Source organism: Triturus cristatus, chromosome 4_1 (assembly GCF_964204655.1).
Source record: "Triturus cristatus chromosome 4_1, aTriCri1.1, whole genome shotgun sequence".
Lineage (NCBI taxonomy): Eukaryota > Metazoa > Chordata > Amphibia > Caudata > Salamandridae > Triturus > Triturus cristatus.
In genome coordinates, this window is record NC_140585.1 from 1,348,245,321 (window position 1) to 1,348,270,853 (window position 25,533).

The following is a 25,533-nucleotide window of genomic DNA, read 5'->3' on the forward strand; positions in this document are numbered from 1 at the left end:
CCTCTTTCTTTGTGTATGCTCAGTTCCAATAGTTCAACCAGAAAACCAATATATATATAATGTCCATCGAAGCCAGTACTAAATCACAAAGGGTCCTAGAAAAGAGTTTCATCCGTGCCCAACATATAATACTACACTGCAGGAAAAACTCCCGTAGGCAAACATTGTATTTTTCCAGAACATACGAATCCCCTTAGAACAGAAAAACACCATGTAAATACTTTTTCTCAAGAGAAAATTAATGCGTCTGTATGTAACATGAAACATAAATAACATGTCAATTGGGAGGGAAAATATTTTCATTACAAATAGCTGTCCCACTACCACAGAATCCACATCAACAATCAGTTTATGATAAAAGAAATGTAGATTCAGCAAACCAATCTGCTGCCCTTATGATATCTTCCAAACGTGAACCTAAAGAATATGCATTGGAAGCCATAGCTCATCGTACTGAGTGAGCTCCAAACACAGAAACATCCCCCCTGCTTCTGAAAGTAACCATCTCAACCATCTAGCCAAGGGGGCCACTTATACAGGTTGAAAGGTTTTCTGAAATGCAATTAATAATTGCCCAGCAGAATCCTGTCGTGTACACCATAGTAACACCCTTATATTCTTGAAATATCGAACTACACACAACTTGTAGTTATTAGGAAATGCAGGGTAATGCAGAGTTCTGATATTAGTTTTAGTACGTTTAGAAAAATGAAAAAATTACTCCATCAGCTAAAAATATCTACCTGTAATATTCAATGCTCGAACATTAAACACCTGTTTGACATAACCACATAATCGATTTTGCTGACAGTTGTTTGCTAGATAAATCTGAGTTATCTGGCCACCATTCCACGAATTTCAAAATAACATTGACATCCCACATCAATAAATATTGTGGCTGAGGGGGAATGGAAAAAGAAATTCCCCTTAACAACTTACTGATCAGAGGATGTTCCCCTACTGGGTGGCCCTCCACTGGACAATGCCTGTCCGAGATAAAGAATGTATTGTCCAGAAAGCAAGATTAGTATTTTCCAATTCAGACAGGAAACTTACCAACATGGTAATAGGTGCTGCAATGGGATCCAGACTCCGTTTGACACATCCACATAACAATTAAGACCATGCAGAAGAATATCTTTTGTGCTTACTGGACAACTATGCTCTGGATAAAGACAGAAGCCTGTGCTGAATAGCCCAGCACCTGCTATCGACTCCCGAAATTCTCCACCACGTTAGAATAAGGTGATTGTCCTGAACCAGAGGATGAGGGGAACTCACAGGTTCCCGGAGCAGCATCAGGAAGTACGTGAAAAGTACTGGTGCATTGCAAGCCATCTGAAGATAGACTGGGAGCCATACTTGAGGCTTCCAGATAGGGATCACCAGAATCAACTCTGCTTCCTGTCTCCTCACCTGAGTCGCTACTTTCTGGATCATCATGAATGGAGGGAACGCATAACACAGTCTCCCTCCCATTGTTGAAGAAATGCATCAGTCTCTAAGGCTACCTAATCTAGTCTTCAACTAAACAAATCTTTCATCTGTCGATTCAAGCTCAATGCAAAAAGGACCACCTTGCATTGATCCCACCGGCAATTGCTCTCCCTGAACACTTGGGCATTCAACATCCATTCATTAAAATCTGTCAGATGTCTAGAGTGCCAATTTGCTATCGTATTATGATGGCTCGGCAGATATTCTGCTATCACCGAAATATGATGCTGAAGACAGTAGTGTCAAAAATCCTTGGCTGTCTCCACCAACATTCGTGATCTCTTACCGCCCCAACTTGTTGATACAACGGGCCACCAAGATGTTGTCCATCCTCAACAAAATACAGCAACTCGCTCTGCTTGGGGCCAATGCCCTTATTGCAAAGGAATCAGCTACTGTTACAGGCAATTGATTTGCATTCGTAATTCACCTGTTAATTGTATGCCGCCTGTGGAAATCGTCCCACACCTGGTACCTCAGTCGCATTGGACTCTATTGTGACTTACAGAAGTCATCTGAAGATTGCCTTGCCATTCCATGCCTCCATGGGGAAACATCGATTACAACTCAGTCCTTACAATGCACTACCTTTACAACGCGGCTGTTACAACGCAACTGCCTTTACATCGCATGCCATTACAACGCATTATAAGGTTGTAGGGTGGGTATGGGTTTTGGGGTACATGGTAATTGTTATTTTTACCCCTACACTATCCAACACTTTCCTTACTATTGCACTCACTGGAGTGGGAATAGCAATGTTTACCCCTACACTATCAAACACTTACCCTCCTGTTGCACTCACTGGAGTGGGAATAGTAATTTTATTCCTAAACTATCCAACACTTACCCTACTGTTGTCCTTAAAGTAGTATGCGTTGTAATGGTATGCATTGTAATGGAATGCGTTGTAAATGTAGTTTTTAAAAATGCGTTGTGAAAGCATTCGTTGTAAATATTTGCGTTGTAATGTCATACATTCGCCTCCATGTGCTCGAAGCTCGAACCACCATGTGAATTCCGTCTTGGCTTCGAGTGATAATGGGACTAGATCGGAGTATGCAAGGGCCTTGCAAAGATGCTCAATCTTCAATGTCTACAAACAAGGGACAAAGGGAGCAGGCCTGGAAAAATTGCTCAGATCGATGAGGCTAACAGTCTAACTATATTGGGGCCAAAAGTCTCAGGATTAGCCCAACTATAACGGGGCCAAATGTCTCAGGATTACAGTCTCTTTGGCCAACATAAACCAGAAATCTTACTTGATCACTTTCATTTTGTGATATGAAAGGTACAATTGGGTTGTCAGAGAGTCCACACATTGTGTCAGAACCGATTACTCTAATTTGTGATAAAGCCTAGGTCTTGAACTAATTGAATCCCCATTACATATGATGAATCACTCTGTCTGGATTGTAGGCAAAAAATTATGAAATTGTGGAGATATCCTATGAGATGCCGTCCGTAGAACCTATAGTCTGGTCTCATCTTTTTCCTGAAACACTATGAGGATGAGGATAGCCCCAATGGAAGGACTTTGAATTTGAACCACTTGTCTCTCCATTAAAACTGAACAAAGCCAAGGTATGGAGCAAAGATTAGAATTGTCAGATACGCATCTTTTAAATCTAGTTAGACCATTGGATCCCCTGCCTCAAGGAGACCCCGTAAATGGTGTATCCCTTCCATTTTTAAGTGTCTGTAGACTATAAAACAGTTCAACTCTCACAGATTGAAAACCTGACGGAAACCCCTGCCCTTATTTTGCACTAAGGAAATTGAACTAGCAAATCCTCTGGGGTGTGGCGAAGACCGAGCTATAGCTTCTTTTCCCAAAAGAGCAGGAATTTCTGCATCTATAAAATTCTGCTCTGCTTGGGGAAAATTGTGAAGGCGAGGTCTGGCAATCTGTACTTGGGTATTGTAAAACTACAATTTAAAACCTGCTACTGTGTCTAGCACCCAGGCGTCTTGAGACAACATTTCCCAATTGTGATGCATTAACCTCAATCTGCCCCCCCCCCAGCATTATTCTGAATAATGGAATGAACCATACCTGTATAATTGGTGTTGGAGCCTCCGACTTAACCTCCTCTGTAACTACCTTTGTGCCCTCCTCTGCTCCGGCCAACTCGATATCTGGATGGAAAGAAGGTTCCGCCTCTGGCATCATCTGACCCTGTGCCTCTGCATCAGTGCTGGCAATCTCTCTGGAGACCTGAGTAGGATGACCAGCCTTAAGAACGTCCCTGAAGACACCAGGCCTGATCAAAAAGGCCCAGTTGAAAGACCTTTTGCATGGACATCTGGGCCTAGTCCATGGCTGTGACTGTTTTAAGGAACTTTCCGATGTTCCTTACAAAGGAATCCCTGAATACTAGACCATCCGCCACTGGAATTGCTTTGGCAATTGTCAAGTCTGTCTACTTGGGATCGATCATAATAAGAAATGATTTGCGTCATTCCGAAGATATCACTCAGTTGGCCTCGCCCAACAGATAGATGGAACATTAAGCCCAACCCACTAAAACGTCTGGGTCGATTGACTCTTCCGATTCCTTGGCCTGATATGCCAGCTCCAATTTCTTAGTCAGTGGATCAGACCTGTCCAAGACCTTAACCTGGCATGCTTTCCAGGATCTGTCCAGGCATTTTTTTCGGGTCCCTAACACACTTCTTCATAAATGTGGCCATGTTAAAGTCCACCTCTGGAGTTTTCGCAACCTTATCGATTATTGCTGGTCGAGGACACTCCACCCTCAAGCAGTTGCACACTTCCTTCTCAAAGGATTTTGTAAAAGGGTTTGGACATAATCACCCACTTCCCCAGTCGGGGTCCAGTTTGAGGATCTTGGATGTATGATCTCATCCGGGTCAAAGGTTAGTACTGATGGAGTCTTCGCAGATATTTTTGCAGACTTGGTCTTGTATTTCTTCTTTCTATTGTCCATCTCAGCAGGGTCCTGAAAAGAGTCTGAGTGGAAGTTGCCTGAATCAGTTTCTATGTTTGTATTTATGGTTAGGCCTTGTCTCCCCAGGACTAAATACTCATGGCCCCTCTTGATAGGGTTTCACTTTTTATGCAGACCGGAGGCACCTGCTGCCTCACCATCACTGGCAACCTTTTGTGAATTCCCAGGGTTCCCTGAAGTCTCCAATTTATTCCTCAGAGCATAGCTTTCCAGATGGCCTGCAAAAGGATGAAGCACTTGGGCTAACGCTTTATTCACTGATTGCTGGACAGAGTTTTCAGGGTCTCAATTAGTGCATGTTCAAAATAGGTTAGAGAGTCATCCTTATAGTAGTGTTGATATTCCACACTCTCAAAGGGCTGGAAATGGGACATGTTATTAATTAGGTTGTGCCTTTAAATTAGAAATTTTGAGAGCAAATCCTCAATAGGCCAAACAATGAAGTAGTGCTCGAGGGCAGTAATTCCCAATGTTAAGACATGGAGGGAGATCTAATCAGTTATATACAAGCATAAACAGAACACAACTCCGATCGCTTAGACCAAAACGCTTGCGTCGATTGGATCGTGGACCCAAAAAAAAAGTTAATCATCTCTATCAACTTACAGTAATCTATATGTAGCAGAAAACTAACCATAACAACACATAATGAACACTAAAGCATTAAAATACGACAGCACTTATCTTGATTTATGAGCAGCAATGAAAGAGGCAGTCAAGATGGTGCTAGCTGTTTTTGAGGAGCATAAAGGACAGTGATTAATGGACAGTGGTTGGTGATATATCGGGAAATTTAGTTTTTATGTTCACTGTTTCTGATTGGCTGCTGTGGAATATAGTAAAAGAAAGATAAGTATAATTTGAGTCTCTATTCCTACCACATAATGCCACTGAATCAGGACCATTGGAGGATACAAGCTGGCAGCAGTGGAAACATATGTTATCCCAAAACTCCTTCTGGGTGGAAAAGACACCGCATGGATATCCCCCCAAGGGGTAAAATGGGGAGAGGATTCAGTGCTTAATTTGAGTCGGGAGTTTCTGGTGCTCGGAACCGGCACCTAATTGTCAACTCCAGTGCTTGTGACGTTCTGCCAGAAGGTGGGGCTGTCTAGCTAATTTAGAGATGACACAACAATTAATTAATAATTTAATATACATTAAAAATTATTATTATCTGCCGCGAAAGCCTTTCTCAGAGCTTTGGGAGCCTGGAATAGTCTCAATTGTCATATTTGTAGGAGCGTGATGGTTAGTTATTGTGTTGTTACTATCATTGGCCGCATAGCAGGCACAATGTGTGGTGCAAGCTGCAGAGGCCTCCTGGCAAGAGCCCTGGCACTTATTGTTTTTACAAATTAAGCACTGGGAGGAATAGAAGGCGCAAAAACGGTGAATACTATTGTTTCTCTGTCCTGGCAGAGCCCTTTAATAGGTGTGACAGCAGTATCAGACTGTGCAGGTTACCTGTATAATACAGCTAGGGACGCTGGATAGCTTCCCACATAATTGTGGATTTGCTGCATCTGCCACATAAACCATCACCTTGTGCGTAATTTGAAGATTTTGATACAAACAAATTATTTGTCTAGCTGAAACAAATTAAAGGTTACTAAAAATATGGTGGCATGTGTTGCCGTGCAGTGGAAGACCCTTTGCAAAGGTTTACTGGCCCCTTTCTGTTGCTTATTGCTATACTTGGGTTGTTAAACTGTTACTAATGAGGTGATTCAATAACCTAGGCGATGCTAACCTGTGTAAAAAATGGCAAAATAACAAAGTAATACCACCACAACATGTGTCACATTATCCTGCATGATCTGCATTTTCTTGCTGCATACTTTAGTGAACTCTGCCACATAATTTGCTCCTTCCATGCTGCATAATTCCAGCGGTATTGCATACAGTATAGTTTCAGATTTCGAGTCCTAGTACACAGCCGTAAGAGCATTAGATATAAGAAACAGTAATGTGCAGCTTACAGGCTTCTGGTTAGAATAGACAGTAACTAGTCCATAGGTACACCTGGATACCAACACAGGAACCAAAAATGGAATGCAGTAAAGCTTGCAAGAGATATAGAAGGGAGGTAAGACAAGCTGCAGTCTAAGCCCCGCCTTCTCCTATGCTCCTGCCACCAGTGTCCTGTCTGCCACTTTTCTAGCCCTGCCTAGACCAGTGCTGGGTGAGGCTCATGTGTTTTTACTTAGCTACATGTGTCTTACATGCTTTGCTCTAGGTAAGCACGTGTGTGCCCCAATATGTTCCTTTACATCATGGAGTTCATATGGATCATGAGTATGGGGCTGATTCAAATCCCACTGCATGTATTATACTAGAGACACAAGGTCTTTGACAACAGCCAGCTAAAACTGTTTGAAGGCAAGACTGAAAACCACACTTGTGGTCTTAGATCAGGTTTGGGTTTCTTTAAGGGGACATGTATATGGATGGCAAATCACACAGCAAAATGGGTGAGGTAGTTTTTATTGTTATCATAGAGTAGAGGTGGGAGGACAGACCAGGTTATTGTGAGGTAAGACATCATGAGAAATGGAGGCTTTGCAAAAAGATAGGAAAGTTTCATTTAGAAAGGATGAAGAACACAGTATGGGAGTGTGTCAAGGTTCCTTGAGTGTTTTTGAGAGAAGCACGAGGAGAGTAGTTAAGACATGAGGTGTATAGGAGAAGAGCGCTGGTGCATTCTATGTAATGTATGACTCCCGTTCTCATTGCTGCCACTGCACAAGACACACTGTTGTGCCTACATACTCCGCAGGCATGTCTACTGGGCAACTTACAATATTGGTACATCTGCAGGAGGTCTCAGTAATACACAGAAGATCCCAGTTGTGTAAAAAAAAAAATTACTACTGTTTTGTAGAATGATGGAGCCTATCTTTACGAGACTGATTGCCTAGCTACTCTTCAGGAAAATCATATCAAAACAAACAAGTAAGTCTAGTTTTAATCCGACCAACAATATCCAGTAAATTTCAGCCAAATGTGTACTTTGTGTTAAAATCCCACCAATCAGTCAAAAAATACCTAGCACCAGCAACATCAGATTTCACAAAGTTCTGTGAATAAATACAGGGCAGGTATCTGAAAGCAGAGGGCCCATCAAAATCTATAATTGAAAATGATCCAGCTAACCTTTGTTGATAGTTGCACTACATATATAAAAAGAAGACACAGATGTGATGGTATATACACTTTATAGTTGCCACCTTAAGACAGGTAGAAACCGATAAGAAGACAGGCTGGGCTTCGGTTCGGTTCATGGGTTCAATGAGGGTTTCAGGCTTTGTTTACACATGGAGAAAATTGGCCCAATCCAGAGCAGGGGACACTAGTAAAGCTTCACTGGTTCAGTGATTGATAACTAAATACTCTGTGGAGTATGTTTACTAAGTTTTTGCGATGCAAATCAACGCAAAATCTTTTTTTACTAATTTACTTTCTGCGCTAAACTTGTTTAGTGCTGAAAAATCACTCAAAAGTAGTGCACAGCAGGCCACAGCGCTGCTTTGCATTACTTAGAGCCAAGTGGGCGTGCCATGGGTAGTGCACGGACGTTTCCATGCAACCACCCAAGGTTTCTGACTCTAAGCCCTACTTACTTAAAAAAGTAGACATGGTAAAGCATGAGAAAATAGCTCCCATTTCTAATAGGTGCTATCCAGGGCAAATGCTTTCATTTCACATTTCTTTTCCAACTTTGTATGTGTGCTGCACTGCACAGCACACATACAATGTGGGAAAAGGTTTAAAGTTAGTCTAAGCATGGTATTTTGTACTGGAAGAGTTCTCTTCCAGTACAAACTCTATGCTAGACTCATGGAGACACCATTGCACTATTTTATTTATTAGTTTTGATGCAAAGGTGTGTCTGTGGTGCATAGCATCATATTTCTGTGCTGGCGCTAGGAATATGGGAGGAGATTGCCTTATTTCTGTAAATATAGGCTGTCCTGCTCTCTCCTTCTTACGCAGCGCAGCACAGCACAGCATTTGCGGGGCTGCACCGCACTCAGTGAGAATCTAGTCTGCCCCTATGACCGCAGTCAAAATCTTGCTAAAATGGTGTGAACTTTAGTAGAGAAGTGATTTCTGTGCCGAAGCAGCAGTGCAGAAACCAGGAAGCACCAGTAAAGATGATGGCCAAGGGTGTTGTAGTATTTTAGCAGAGTCATGTTTTCTACAGTATTTTGGTGGGTTAGATTTGTAACATGGGGTTTTCATGCTTTAATATATCAATAGTTTTCACACCAACACAACAGACAGGAAGCTCAAGCGCTTATTCATATATTAAAAGTGGACATGCCTTTGTATGTAATCCTTACACACTAATTGGGTAACCCAATCAATGTCCAAGGGCCTGGGTGTAGTATAATATAAGCAACCAACGGTCCCAGACTTTTTTCGCAAAAACCAAGGAATTTTTTTTAATAAATATGCTTTGTTGCTTAAATATTGAGCACACTGTAATTATTACATAACAAAGTAACTTTTAAGTCCGCACCAAGGAAAAAGAAGCAACACCCACTGTTTTACAGTAGAAAACGTAGTTTTATATATTCATATTGACAGGAAGGGTAATAACTTACCGAATACAACCGTATATGTCAAGTAGTAGGTTGCTAGAGGAAAGGGGAGGAAAAAACAGTGCTCCTGTGTAAATGAAGAAGTGAGACTTCAAAGCAAAGGTAATTTAACAAAAGTAGTTTCAACAGTTTACAATCAGCACTGGCCATTAGTGAAACATACACCAGTGTGGTTTGGCCTGTCCACAATGCAGTTTTTTGATCTTCATTTTGTATACATTTTTAGTAAGCGCAGAAATGTATCATCTGGTGATGGGACGAGGTGGTATAATGTATCCGTATTCCAAGTCTAGTTCATTCGTATCCATAATTCCGATAATTTGCAATTATAAAATCAATACAAATCATAAGTCTTATTCCTTACAGATACCCAGCCAAGCAGAAAAGCTTTTCTTTATAGTTCTATAGTCAAGACACATGGAAAAATATTCACGGGCACTAAATTGAAATATTACTAGTTAGCATTACAGTGTGGGGACCTTTATATCTACTGCTAGTCTCAAAACATGTTTGTGCAGCGTTTACTGCCACAAACATAATTGATAAGAAGCTTAAGGGTAGGAAAGCTATAACAATAATTAATTGTTGGCATGATAGTTTGGTGACCTTTAGATCTACTTCATAATTACAGGACGTGTTTGTGTAGCATATAACAAATATAATAAGAAGAAAGTTGGACTAATAATAAGTTATGTACAGTATGAGGCTAGTGGATACTGATTATTATAATCAGAAGAAAAGATTACCTGCTTACCTCTCGGTTTCATATAATGCGGTGGAGAGTACTCCGTCCGCTTCGAATCGGGGTGCTACATGCGCCCCATCTTGGAGTGGCATTTTATACACTCTCCACTACCTCAAAAGAAAACGGGCTACTCTGTACAAGTAATTCCGTCAGTGCCATCATAGCGAAGAGTCCATTACACTTGCTAATTCTTTAAATGTAGGTGCATGCCGATATAAGTATACGTCTATGTCTCACATTGGAACCGTGGATGTGCATAACTATACTGTATATCGTTAATGATATGAATGGTTCGATACTAAGGGGTATAGATCATTATAAGTATCTTTGCTCATTTAAGGATCAGAGTTACATGAGTACTGATAGCTGTAATAGTATAATAAATGTTCACCATATCTCAGTAGTTGTATGTAGTATGGTGGGGAGTACCCCAGTACATGCAGAAATATATTTGAGGTCACTAATTGACCCCTATTTCTAGTACCTGATATTGTTAAAATGTGTTATAGAGTAGGTAATTGTGAATTCAGACGACTAGCTACAAATCTAATAGTCCACTTTTCTATTTGATAAGGCAAGCAAAATCAGATTCTACCGTCCTATTTCGACTCTGACATGAAAGTATGATGGAGACATAAATCACTAATACTCATAATATTCAAATACTCATACAATACTCAAGGTTTTGACTGGAGACATTGTGTCCATGCTCAAAACAGGTATGAGCTTTTGTCCTACTATGGTTTATGATGCTATTGATATCAAGATTGACATTTACAAATTTGTGAGACAACTTAAGCTAAAAAAAAATGAATGCCACTAATCCAAAGTTGAATAAAATAAATGTACAAGAGAATGTGGCTGGTAGTATGACAATACAGGATGTGCATGGCATGAATATGTTGCTTTCCGTTACTGAATGTGATGACCGAGTAACTATTCATAATGTATTACAAGATATGGAAATCTGTACTGATTTAAGTGAGAGTAGTGCCTCCAAATGGCTCCAAACGGAAATCTAAATGGACTCCTCAATTGTCGAGTGGCAATAATGTTGATCTTTTCCCAAAAATAGACATAAAAGAAATTGACGCTTGGAACAACAGGAGAGCTCAGAACAGGATAGGTCACCATCAGAGTAAACTCACCTTTCAGGAATATTCAGCCTTGAAAGAATCAAGATCAGATCACAATATGATATTCAGGAAAGCCGATAAGGTGGGCAACATATTAGTTATGGATAAAACTGAATATGACAAAGAGATTTTTAGACAACTACACGATGCTCATGTTATTTGAAATTAGTTTATAATCCTATCCCAGGGGTCTCTAATGTTATTAACACTAATCCGAAACGTTGGCATGGAATGAGATTATTTGATGAGGATGAATACTTTTACATATTGGTGGACCATCCAAGATTCCGCTGTCTTTACACATTGCCAAAAATAATCAAAAGTTTACTTTTCCCCATCTGGGAGGCTGATCATATTCGGTATTGGGGGCCGGACTTAGTCTATCTGAGTTTGCAGACATCTTTCTACGACCCTTTGTATCTAATCTCCAATCACACATTAGTGACTTTAATCATTAACTAAATAGTCTCAATGGTGTGACATGGGAAAACAATATGACTTTAGTTATCATGGATGTGGTGTCACCATGTACAAATATACTACACCAACATGGCATTACGGCTTTGAGGTATTTTCCATATAAGAGACTAATAGAGTTTTTGGGCCACTCATAAATGCAGATAGTAATGTCTCAATTGGTATTTGAAAACAATGTGTATTTATTTATTGACATGTGGTTTAAACAGAAATGCGGGACCGTGATGGGCTCCAGATTTGCTCTGTCTTTTGCCAACCTCTTTATGGGATGGTTTGAGGTGGCGCCATGTGCCAAATTGAATGTACAGAAACATTACTTGGGATGTTACATTGACGACTGCCTGATGATATGGGCAGGCAGTCAAGCAGGACTTGTGCAATTCTTTAACTTCATGAATGACAGCACATTTTTAATAACATAAGTCCTTTACGATAGAGCACATCCAGGAAATAATTGTATTCTTAAATGTAGAACTATAAATCTGTGGAGATAAAATTGAAAGCAAGCTGTATAGAAAATCTACAGCTTGTAACTCATTTCTCCATGCTAGTAGCTCGCATCCCAGGTGCCAAGTTAATGCAATGCCATTTGGGGAAATGTTGAGAGCAAGATGGAATTGTAGTGATGACAAAGATTTCCTAAGGAGTATTAACGACATTGAAGAAAGATTTTGAGCATGAGGATACCATAAAGATGTGATTGTAAAAGCAAACAGGAAGACCAGGACTTTAAAACGTATCAATACACTTAAGGATACCAAGAGACCAATAAGTAATAATGGATCTCCAGTGAGTCTGAATACTAATTATCATCCCTACTCTCAGAAGATGTACAATATGCGTAAGAAACATTGGTCTTTTCTTACAACGGACTGAAAGTTACGACCATTGATAACTGATTCTCCTGGGATTACATGCAGAAGGGGTAACACAATACGCATCAGCATTACTTCAAGTTACCCAAAACAACAGATAAGTGAGACATGGCTACACAAAATAACTTTAGGTTCTTATAAATATAGACATTATAATATGTGTGGTCTAGCTATCAATGGGGTTGTCGATTTTTCTTCTAACAATACACAGAAATGTGTAATACATGCGCATATTGACTGTACCACCAAATATGTTGTATATGTTTTGATTTGCAAATATGATAAGATGAATGTGGGGAGCATGATCAGGTTACTTAAGAAACGCATCTTGGAACATTTTATAGCATTTAAACAAGGTGACAAGCGATATCTCATTGCGGCCCATGCTAAAGAATGTAAGACTCACGATAAACACCTGAGCTTTAGGTTTCGCAGGATCGTATCAATCCAGAAATGTGTGAGAGGGACAACCGTGAACTTAGGTTGCTCCACTGTTAAGCACAGTGGATTATCAAACTGCATGCATTGTAGATGGGTCTGAACTTTGATCATGAACTCCAGTACTTCTTAGGAACATGACTTAACTAGGAATGACACTCTTAATATTAATATCTTGGACTTAACCTTTCCCCACCCATGACACTGTTATGTTCTATTTACGTTCTCTTTCGCCCAGCTGGGTGTTGTAATGTACTGTAACTCTCCCGTCAGACATTGTATTACCTTACGTTTATGGAATTTGTCTTTATTTGTAGGAATTGCTCTATTATCAATATAGATTAAAGCTTACATCTTTCTCTATTAAAATTTGGTAGAGTAGGTATTCCTGTAACAAGGTTAACACATATTAGGAATGCCAGGCATCGATACCATTGATAGGAATTTATTGATGAGTAATAGTGATTTATGTCTCCATCATACTTTCATGTCAGAGTGGAAATAGAACAGTAGAATCCAATTTGGATTGCCTTATCAAATATATAAGTGAAATCTTAGATTTGTAGCTAGTCTTTTGAATTCACTATTACCTACTCTATAACACATTTTAACAATATCATGTTCTAGACATAGGGGTCAAGTAATGACCTCTTGAATATATTTCAGCATGAACTTATAATAATAGTAAGTCAATTGATTTCACGCTAAGATTGTGGTGAGGTTAGTATCCATGTAGAATGTTTTTTTTTTTTATCAAGGTGGTGCCGGGTGTGTACAAATGATTGCTCTAGGAGGGTGTGTATGTAACACGCTGGGACGGAACTGATGGAGTACTCTCCACCATACAATATGCAAATACTGATATATGGTGAACATTTATTATACGATTACAGCTATCAACACTCATTTAAATATGATCCTTACATGAGCAATGATACTTATAATTACCTATAGCTATTAGCATTGAACTATTTATATCGATAACGATATAAAGTATACTTATGCACATACACAGTACAGATGTGCAACACAGACACATACTTATATCGGCATGCACCTACATTTGAAGTATTAGTAAGTGTAATAGACTCTACGCTATGATTGCACTGATGCAATTATTGTACGGAGTAGTCTGTTTTCTGTTGAGGTAGTGGCGAGTGTATAAAATGGCACTCCAGGATGGCGCGCATGTAGCACACCAATTTGGAGTGGGTGGTGTACCCTCCACCGCATGATATGAAACTGAGAGCTAAGCAGAGAATCTTTTCTTCTGATTATAATAATCAGTATCCACTAGCTTCACACTGTACATAACTTCTTATTGTTACAGCTTTCTTACCTTTTAGCTTTTCATTATATACGTTATATGCTACACGAAGCGTCCTATAATTATGTAGTAGATATAAAGGTCACCACGCTAATATGCCAACTATTAAATATTGTTAGTTTTCCTAACCTTAAGCTTCTTATCAATTATGTTTGTGGCGGTATATGCTACACAAACTTGTTTTGAGTCTAAGAAGTAGATCAAAAGGTCACCAGAGTATAATGCTAACTAATAATATATTTCTACTTAGTGCACGAAAATATTTTTCCATGAGTCCCGACAATAGAACTATAAAGAAAAGCTTTACTTGGCTGGGTATCGTAAGGGCTGGGACTTATGGTTTGCATCAATTTTATACTGACAAATTATCTGAATATTGGATACCAATGAACTAGACTTGGAATAGAGATACTGTCTGGATTTTGAAGATGGGTGTTTTCGAGAGTATAATTTATGGTGGCTACTATACATATTGATATTGATAAAGTGTTTCCATTATTTATAAATGTCCCTTTATGAGCAGTGGAAGAGCAAGTCCTAATATTTGTTAATAATTTAAGTATTTAGGGATAGAGGATATATATTTGAATACTGGATTACTTGTCTGGATTTTCTATTATGGTAATTGACATTTGGGGAAGTTGATTGTCGCAGGTGCTGTCTTCACTTTATTGTGATTGGGAGAATGAGACAATATCAAGAGTTGACATGCCATACCAACAGATACACTAATGGTCTGGTGATAGTTACTTTACTTCTTCTTCACATTATTAATGTATTCTTCAATCTCTAATGAAAAGTTCTATCACGGTTTTCACATTTCTATCACATTTTCCAACGTAAATTCTGTTTCCACATCCTTTACATTATCACGCACCTCCATAATATGATTATATTGCTGGATAGAGAAAAACCTCATTTAATCTCATGATTACCCGTATGAATATATACGGAACATTAATATTTACCTGACTGTTTTTACTTATATATGATCATTCTCTATAACCTTGGACGGTCTTGAATTATCATGAATTTGTGTCATCCCTTGGACGCTAACAGACACCATGGCGGAGGAACAAGAAAATATTAATGTACATAACTATTAATGGGGATGGCTATTGTTTGTTTTATAGCCCTGATTAAGTCATCGGTAAAGAAATTACCATTAGATGAAACCCGTGTTGACTACAATCTGATGGCTACAAGGTTGTAATATGATTTTGCTGAAGCCACATGAAGATTGAAATTAAAATAAATCGGGAATAACAACATTACATGGACTACTGAGTCATTGGATATTTACTTGGTGCTCAGGATTAAGCCTGGGCGAAGCACTACGCAACGCTCGCGTAGTTTGCGAAGTTCGCGCTACTTCGCACTACGCGAACTGCACGTAGCACAGTGCGAACACGCGTAGCGTAGTGCTGCGGTCATTTTTTGCTTGCTCGTGGTCCTCAACGTCAAGTTGGCGACCGCGAGCAAGCAAAATGACATCCCGGCGAGACTTATTCATTGTTCGCGATCAGCAACATCAAGTTGGCGATCGCGAGCATGGAAAATAAACCTCCCGGCGAGATTCCCAACGCGAGGAGGTCAGGTTTCTCATTGCGAGGGGTCGCGTATGCTCACGACCGCTCGCGATGAGAAACTACCAGTTCGCGTTGAGAAAGCTGCCGCTCGAGTAAAAATCTACTGGAGCAGCAGAAAACTACAGCTCGCACTGTGCAAGATGCCATTTTCAATGATTGCACAGTGCCGGTTGCTTGTCCGCACTGTGCAATCATTGAAAACAACATCTTGCACAGTGCGAACATGTTACTACGCAGTTCGCGAAGTGCTACGCGTAGCTCGCGTAGTGCAAACTTCACTTTGCGTAGCTTCGCGAAGTGCTACTTCGCGAACTACGCCCACCCTTACTCAGGATCCATTTTGTTGGTATAGTAATAGATCTTTTCCCACAAATATGGGTCAGGGGTCAGGAAACGTGCTGACTTATTAGCACAATAGTATAGTGATAGATCGTGCCCACAACAGGAATGGAGGAAAGATGAGAGTTTGAACACAAAGATCAGGAGATCTTTGTGCATTAGCATAGTAGTTGATCCTACACCTCGGCATGTGAAAGGAAGTCATGAAAAATGGCTGCGATGGTGAGAGGGCCTTATGCTTGGTACCTTTGGGTAGCCTCAGATCTCACAACCCATCTGTGGTGGCTGGGTACACAGCTGATAAATTTGACCAAGTGGTCAGGAGATCGAAGTACAACAATGAATGTTTCACCACAACATAGGGAGGGTGTTAGGTGATAAACTACAGTCAGGAGGTCCTAAGACATTTGAATTGTGTGGTCGAAACAATGATACACTCAGTGATACTAGATAGCATGGAGTGATGTTGCAATGCTTCAGATGGCTTTTCCAACTAAAGGAATGCATGATTTAAGTTGATTATAGTTCTTGGGTCGAACTATTCCATACATATACAAAATAGCTAATTTGTTGTCATTTTGTCAGTTTCTTATCTTCAATTAAAACTGTTACAAAGGAGACAGAGAGTGCATGGACGTGGAGTGTGCTTTGCATTCTGGAGGGTTACTGTCTGTATAGGGACACTGGGTGCATATGCTCAAAGTCTGAACTCCGTTCTCAATTCCTGAAGCTCTTCTGCCAGAGGAATCTTGAAACACACTGTCAGGGGTGTGCGGAAGCTTGCATGTCTGCATATTCTGGTTAGTTTTAGCTTTGCCGATCATTATCGTTGAGCCATAGGATGTGCCCATCAGGACTGAGTGGACCTGGTTCTCATGGATGTACACTTCTCTGGTTCATATTGGGCTCTTATTCATGATAGAGGCACATAATCAGATGTCACATCTTGGTTTTGCTGGTGTAGTATATTTCAAGAATTTAGTGAACTCAATATGTTGCAAAGCCAGAAACTACTTAATAGAAGCCTCAGAAATCTATGGGCTGATATAGACCACAGGGACTACAAAACACAAAAACACTTCAGTGCTATAAATTCAGACATAGCCTTGAAAAGTGTTTGCTGTAAGTATAAAAGTCATGAGACCAAGCCATTTTAGGTTTGACATTATCTGAGACCTTCCTTCCTCTCTTTCTTCTTCCTTTCCTTTCCTTGCCTTTCCTTGCCTGTCCTTGCCTTTCCTTTCGTGTCCTTGCCTTGCCCTTCCCTCCCTTTCCCTTTGCCTTTTCCTTTTGCTTTTTCTTTTTCCTTCACGTTCCTTCCCTTCCCTTATTTCCCAAAGGCAAGAGGCTGCCAGGCAATGAGTGAATGATTAGCATTTTTAAGTCTGTGTTAGCCAAGATCTTTTTTAATTTTACTAAATGTATGTGTAATTATTAATGAGGGTCCAGCACCATCCTGAACAATAAGGTTTTGCAAAAACCATAACAAACAAGAACAGCTAAAAGGCTGGCTGGAAACACCAGACTTATTGGCTTTCTCAATGCTTGTTTTTTATTGTGGTGGTTGATGACTTTGGATTCAAGCATGACAGTTAGGCATGCATAGTGGGTCACAAAGGTGACTGCATTAAGATGACCTGCAATAAATAGAAATCATTCGAAGTATGGACAAAAAGACAATGCCAAAGAACTAACTAGCAAGTTAGAGTATGGACAGCTGCATCCATGCACCTCTAGCCTTACGTGCTAATACTTTTTTCTATGTTTTTTGGAGAGACCTCTAACCTCACAAGACAAATTGGTGTTTCTCCCTCAGGCTATATCAAATGGAGAAAATTCTGTGGTCTTTCCCAGCCTCGAAATCAGGATGAGCTAGCAAAAGTACTACACAGCAAAGATTTTGCCAAAAAGCTCATGGATTTATACAAAACCACCACCAACATCGAGCTTTGGATAGCAGCAACAGCGGAGCCTTTTGTTAAAAATGGAAGAGTTGGAGAGACCTTGGCCTGCCTTCTCGGTCGACAGTTTCAGAAACTCAGAGATGGAGATCGGTAAGTGTCTGTGAGAATCAGTATACTTTATGATGTGTTGCAATGCAGATATCCTGCAAACACAACAGGATCCATGTGAGAAATGCTTCAGGAAAATATTTAGGGGTCTGTTCACATGCTGCATTTTGTTGTATGTGAAGTAAAACTACAGTAGCACTACCCATGTACTACAAAATTCTATTTACTAACTGTTAGAAATGGGGGTCTCTAGTCGGCAAGGGTTTGCACCTTTGTCCAAGTAGGGACCCTTCTTCCTAGTCAGAGTAAGGGACTTACACCCCCCTAATAATCCCTGCTCACCCCCTGGTAGAGTGGCACGAGCAGTCAGGCTTATCTCCGAGGCAGTGTGTAAAGCATTTGCACATAACCAACAGTAATACAGTGAAAACACTACAGAAGGACACAAAACCAGTTTAGAAAAATATCCAATATTTGTATATACTTCAAACAAGACCAAAAACTATAAAAATACACCATACAGTTCTCCAAAATATTTAATAATCAAAATAGGCTTGAAATACAGTTTCTTGAAGTTGATAGCTCTATCTGGGGCTATCACGGTGTTGTGACCACAAATCCAAAGAGTTCTGGCTGACTGTGGCGTTGCGGGCAAGCAATGGTGTTGGGAAGACCCGCAAAACAGTACCTTTAGATATGGTGGCTGGTGACCTCTCGATGAGCCCCAAAGAGGTGGCGTCCGCAGGCGTAGGTTCCGGAGGTCAGTGCAGGAGTTGTTGGGCACTTGAAGTCACACAGTTGCAAAACGAACTCCTTGCGGTTGCAGGTGAGAGCACCTGTGTCAGCAGGCATTGGGGCTGTGGTGCGAAGGGCAGCGGTTCGGCGTTCAGGCCCTCAGGTCTCGGTACAGGTAGCGGCTCGGTGACAGTCGTCCAGCGGCGTCAGTGAGACCTGGGCTGCAGTCAATCAATCAATCAATCAATCAGTCAACCCTTTTATATAGCGCGCTACTCACCCGCTAGGGTCTCAAGGCGCTGGGGGGGAGGGGTCCGTTACTGCTCGAAACGCCAGGTCTTGAGTTGCTTCCTGAAGGAGAGATGGTCCAGGGTCAGCCGTAGGTGGATGGGGAGGGAGTTCCATGTCTTGGCCGCCAGGTAGGAGCAGGATCCTCCTCCGGCGGTGGCTCTGCGAATGCGTGGTACGGTGGCGAGGGCGTGGCTGGTCGATCGCAGCTGGCGGGTGGGCATGTAGAAAGTGAGGCGGTTGTGGAGAGCCTTGTGTGCATGGGTGAGGAGTCTGAACGTGATCCTCTTGCTGACGGGGAGCCAGTGCAGGTCTCTCAGGTGGGTGGAGATGTGGTAGTGGCGGGGGCTGTCCAGGACGAGTCGTGCGGAGGCGTTCTGTATGTGCTGGAGTCTTTTCTGTAGTTTGGCTGTGGTTCCCGCGTAGAGGGTGTTCCCGTAGTCCAGTCGGCTGGTGACGAGTGCCTGGGTGACCGTCTTCCTGGTTTCGGTGGGGATCCATCGAAAGATCTTTCGGAGCATGTGCAGGGTGTTGAAACAGGATGACGAGACGGCGTTGACTTGTTTGGTCATCGAGAGGGAGGAGTCCAGGATGAAGCCCAGGTTTCGTGCGTGGTCCGTTGGCTTGGGGGTGGTGCCCAGGGCAGGGGGCCACCAGGAGTCGTCCCAGGCGGAGGGGGATGATCCCAGGATGAGGACTTCCGTCTTGTCTGAGTTCAGTTTCAGGCGGCTGTTCTTCATCCACTCGGCGACGTCTTTCATTCCTTCGTGTAGGCTGGCTCTGGCGGTGGCGGGGTCGTTGGTGAGGGAGAGGATCAGCTGGGTGTCGTCGGCATAGGAAATGATGTTAAGGTTGTGTTGGCATGCGATGGCCACGAAGGGGATCATGTAGACGTTGAAGAGGGTGGGGCTGAGCGAGGATCCTTGAGGTACGCCGCAAATGACTTTGGTGGCTGCGGAACGGAACGGGGGGAGGCGGACTCTCTGGGTTCTGTGATGCAGTGCACTTCGCAGTCTGGCAGATCATGGTACTAGCAGCGGCGTTGTCGTTGCTGAAGGGCCGTCGCCGGCTGAAGAACTGGAGTCGATGGAGCCTATGTCGGTAGGCCAAAGCTACGGTGCGGGATGAGGACGGTGTGTGTGTAACTTACGAGCAGTGCCCTCAAACCACGGTGCAAGCAGCGGCGTCTATGTTGGCATTGAGTTGCATCGTCGGAGATACCAGGGCGGGAGCGTGAGGTGAGGCGGTGATGAGTGCGGTGGCCACAGGTCACGGTGCAAGCAGTGGCTCGGTCGTGGCATCGTCGGTGAGACCAGGCTTGCGGTGCAAAGTGCAGCAATTCCCTCTGCTGTACCTTCAGGACACGGAGTCAGCAGCGGCGTTGTTGACGGCGTCAGGTTGCTTTTTCCTCTGTTGCAGCACAAAACACACAGCCCCAGTGCTGGTAATAGATGAACTTGAAGTCTTTGCTGTTCCTGAGACTTCTTGAACAGGGAACATGCTCTACCTCAAGCCCTTGGAGAAACTCATGAAAAGGAAGTTGCAGAAAGTTCAGTCCAGTCCTTCCACTGCCCAAGGCAACACAGCAAACCTGTGACCAACTGCAGACCAACACAGCAAAGCACACAGCAAAGTGGTAGTCCCTCATCACAGCTTCTCCAGCTCTTCTTCTTGACAGTCTTCTTGGTTCCTAAAGAGTTCTAAAGTTCTGGGGTCTGGACCCCAGTACTTATACCCCAAATTCCTTTGTTCTCTCAGGCCAGCCGCGGTCCGTGCAGTAAACAGCGGTGGGGCCGGGGGGATTTCGAGGGACGATGCCGAGGGAAAAGTAAGTACATTTTTAATTCCCCCCCCCCCTAACGGACCATGTCTGTCTCAGGCAGAGAAGCCCTGTGCCCAGCCAGAACCAGTTCTGTCCTCTCAGTGTAGCTGCCCAGCAGGAGGCAGAGACAGCATTGTCTTCAGCAGACCAGGCCTTTTCAGGTGCAAGGAAATCTCCTCCAACTACTCTAAATTCAGCCCAGGTCTATTCAGCCCAGCCCTTACTCATCCAGACTCTCTGGAGCCACTGCACATCCCCAGCCCCTGTCACTCCAAAGCTAGACAGTCAATACACATCCTAGCAGAGGCACACTTGATGGCTTATCAAGAAAATTACCTACTTTCTAAAAGTGGTATTTTCAAACAAAGAATATAAAAATCACCCTCACTAGAAGATGCATTTTAACATTCTGAGTTCAGGCATACTAAACTTTACTTTCCTATCTTGCCTCAATGGAAAGTTACATTTATAAGATGTTATAAATAAACTCCCATTCTGTCCTATGGAGCAGATAGCCTTACAGTAGTGAAAAACAAAATTGGCAGTATTTCACTATCAGGACATGCCACACACATCATGGCATGTCCGACCTTTCGCATATACTGCACCCTGCCTACAGGAGTATCATGGGCCTACCTTAGGGGTGACTCACATGTAAGAAAAGGGAAGGTTAGGGCCTGGCAAGTGGGTGCACTTGCCAAGTCGACATGGCAGTTATAAACTGCGCGCAAACCATGCAGTGGCAGGTCTGAGTTACCTTCTCAGGGCTACTCATGTGGGTGGCACAACCAGTGCTGCAGGCCCACTAGTAGCATTTGATTTACAGACCCTGGCACACTCAGTGCACTTCATTAGGGACTTAAAAGTAAATCAAATATGCCAATCATGGAAACACCAATCCATAATACAAATTTCCCAGAGAGTATATGCACTTTAGCACTGAATAGCAGTGGTAAAGTGCCCAGAGTCTTAAAACCAACAACAGCAGGTTAGGGAAAAATAGGAGGAGGAAATAAAAAGTTTGGGGATAACCCGGCAAAAGGGCCATTCCCAACACTAGCCTATATGTAGATACATTCAAGTCACTCCTATCGTTTGCATGCTGACATCTTTGCCACATGTGCGGAGCTCTCCATATAGGTAATTCTGCATTTTAGTCATAAATGTGTGATGGATGGAGAAAGTGGTTGGAAAATGGGTAATATTTACATCAAAATGGGAGAGGTTTAATGAGGGGTAAGGAGGGATTTAAGGAGGAACATGCAAATATAAAAACCGACCGACAAAAGACTAAACCCATTCTATTCACAAACAAACTTACTACATCCAAAAAGGTTAAAAAAAACAATAGTAAATTTTATCCAGCCCTGCACTGGAGTAAGTCCAGTACCACACATGGCCCTTCAAAAGTATTCCACCCCACTCCCATAGAAACTCATGGGGACAGACACTTCAGTCAGTCAGTAACACTTTTTTTAAAGGTAATTTTTGCATTTTTCTCAAAATTAAAGCTGCCGTATTGGTACACATACGCATACTGGACATGAAATCCAAAGGAGTAAAGTAGCAGTGTGTAACAAAAAGGACAGTAAAGAAAAAACATGAAACAACTTGTGCAGCAATACAAGGTTACACATTGATTGTAAAGACCAATGAGCAAGACAAGGTTTAAGTAGCATATGCACCAGTGCCAGCCAAGAACATAATTAAAAAGTGCACATCATCGATACAAGTATTAACACTGTTAGTCATGTCTTGTCCAGCATCAGAGTCATCGGCATGTAGCAATAAAGAAAAAAGGATAACAAGTCAGGGAGGGGAGACCATTACACATCTATAGACTCCACACCAGTGGAGCGGCATTGACTGTATCCCTAGCAAGCCCCAGTGGGCAACCAGTGTATGCAAGTGTATGACGAGTCCCGGAAATCCGCTCCCAGCACTGTTAAGGGGGTCCCCGGGGTGACCAGTGTCTGGTCTCCTCAGTCCATGACCTAAGGATGGAGCTATATCAGTCCTTCAGTCACAGATACTTTATTCGGCAGCCAAGAGCCATATAAGTAAACCTTTTAAAAGCACAATTCATTAAAAGACTGTGGGGCATATGTATCAAAAAAGCGATTTGCCATTCTCAAAATGCGATTTTAGGCAAATCGCATTTTGAGAATCGCAAACCGCGATGTAAATAAAAAGTCGCAAATATTTTGCGATATCTAAAAATTCTCAGAATAGACTTCGAATCCCGTATTAGCGATTCCTTATTTGCGAAATTCGCAAATAAAGAATCGCGAAATTAGGGAATCCGCAATTCAGGTGCAGCTTGATGACATCACACCCAGAAATTGGGAGTGACATGCTGCACCTGATTGCCTGAGGCAGAGTCAGAGGCTGTGAGGAGAAGCAGAGAAGTGAGCACAGCATTTCCTAACAGCTACAATGGATTCCCAGGACAAAGAGAAGGACAAGGAGGGGGCAGTGAGAAAGCTCAAGCTCAAGCTCAAGTTCAGCGAGAGGGAGCAGGAGGTGCTGCTGATAGAGGAGATGGTGGTCAGCCATGAACTACTATTTGGCAAAAAGGAACTCCGTGTACCTGAGTCCAGAAAGAGGAAGATCTGGCTAGATATACAGGAGAAGGTAAATGCTGTCTGTATGACCCAGCGCACGGTCGAGGAGCTAAGTAAGAGATACTACGACATGCGTCAAAGGTCCAAGGAGAAGGTGGCAACCAGGCTGGCGGAGGCCAAGAAGACTGGGGGTGGAATATCAACTGCAACTGACTCAACACCCCATGAGGACTTGGTGGAGTCCACCCTCCTGCCCGAGAGCATCAGTGGTGTGGCTGACATAGATAGCTCCGACCCTGCAACCACGAGCCAAGGTAAGATGCATGCCAAATGCAGCCGCACACATCACCATCCCATTCACACACTCAGGAATGCACCAAACACAAACTACTTATGCCACTCTGGTCCTCTTTTTCCAGCACACACAGCAATGCATCATGGGAGACGTAGTCAGATGCATAACACAGTGGGGCAATGAGACACAGCAATATTGAAGCAGTATGTGAAATCCTGTAAAGGGAAAAAGTGATAGATAGCAGTTAGCCAATACAAATTGAGAAAACTTTATTGAGTGAGAAATGCAGACCATGTCAAAAAATCTAAATTTCAATTTCCATCCACAGCACAACCTAGGACACAGAATGACAGCGCAGGAGCTGAGGAGGTGGAACATATGGATGAGCAGGCAGGGCAGGGGGACCCTGACGATACCACAGAGACCGCACCTGTCCCACGGAGAAAGCGCACCATTATTGTACCTCCGCCACCTCTGGAGGTAGAGAGACAGTCCACAGGGGAGAATGATGATCAGGCTGAGTCAGGGCAGCGTGTGACACAGGTGCCAGAATAGCACACACTGAAACATAGAGAGCAAGGAGCCCTGAGACGCATGCCAAGGGCGAGCACCAGCTTTGCCACAGATGAAGAGGCCACGGTGTTTGCTGGACTGGCGGGCAGCATGCTGCAGATACAGCGTCTGCAACAGAAATCAATGCGTTCAATCAACCGGCAGCTGTTCACAGTCAACAAAAGCCTACGTTACATGGGGGAGGGCATCATGGACATGGCAGGTACTATCCGTTAACTGTGTGCTGCATAAAAGAGGGACCAGGCAGCAAGGCGCAGGGTGAGCCAACGTGCCGACAGCCGTCTGAACAGCTACACCAAGGCGGTGACCCGCCTGTGCACTGCCACTAGCCAGCTGATACGTTGCACCATGAGCATTCAAGTGGAGATGTCCCAATGCTGCCAGGATGTGGCGAAAGGCATGGTGCAGGTCACCACTGCTGTGGAACAACTGTAGACAGCAAACACAGGTGGCACAGCACACCTGGGCCCAGGAGAGAGTGAGGAGGTGTCCAGCAGGAGCAGCAGTGCCCGAGCCAAGACGGCGCAGTGAAAGACAGGGTGCAACACCTGTCGACTCAAGGGAGGGCAGTCCGCACCCAGAGCAGGAAGCAGCAGTCCGTCCCAGGAGGAGATGAACTGGCAACACTGAGTCACGCAAATGGGTGAGGCAACCCATTCCAGTAGGACTCCTGACTTGCATATATACCTGCACTGTGGCAATAACATGTGCTACGTAGAGCAACACTCACAGAGTCTCTCAGGCTGTGTGATGATATTCTATCCTGCAGTTAAGGGTTTGAATAAACACAGACCTGAATCCAAATATCTTTTGCATCATGTCATTATTACTCACCTAGAAATTGTTCTGTGTGATCTCATCCCATCTCTGTCATCCGACAGCTGCCCTAACTCCAAATGATGGTCTGCCAGGGGGAGCTGTGCCATCATCGTCAGAAGTATCAGTATCAGTTAGTTCTACTGGGATGCCTTTTCTCACTGCTATGTTGTGGAGCATTGCACAGGGAGCCACAATCTTGCAGCTGGTCTAAGGGCTGTATTGGAGTGCTCCTCCGCTTTTATGCAGGCAGCGGAACCGGCTCTTCAGGATCCCAAATGTCCGCTCTATTACGTAGCGCGTAGATTTGTGTGGGCAGTTGAATCTCCTCTCCCTTGCATTGGCTGGATTTAGGTATGGTGTCAGGATGAAGTCCTGCACTGCATATGCACTGTCACCTGCAGGAATGTAAATGAGAGGTGAGTC

The 25,533-nt window shown here is 42.9% G+C and overlaps 1 protein-coding gene and 1 long non-coding RNA gene across 3 annotated transcripts in view; one reads left to right on the forward strand and one right to left on the reverse strand.

Annotated features, from left to right (window-relative positions):
- The window catches only part of LOC146856657 (lactoperoxidase-like), a 1,363,087-nt gene that overhangs the window by 1,083,152 nt on the left and 254,402 nt on the right, over positions 1-25,533 (forward strand). For both annotated transcript variants that reach the window (XM_085654837.1, XM_085654836.1), the window contains exon 13: positions 17,819-18,056. In XM_085654837.1, the coding sequence (XP_085510963.1) occupies positions 17,819-18,056 (238 nt within the window). The remainder of the gene's footprint in view (positions 1-17,818; positions 18,057-25,533) is intronic.
- The window catches only part of LOC146856658 (uncharacterized), a 96,775-nt gene that overhangs the window by 18,236 nt on the left and 53,006 nt on the right, over positions 1-25,533 (reverse strand). Inside the window, exon 2 of the long non-coding RNA XR_014981544.1 lies at positions 9,080-9,112. This is a non-coding gene — a long non-coding RNA (uncharacterized LOC146856658). The remainder of the gene's footprint in view (positions 1-9,079; positions 9,113-25,533) is intronic.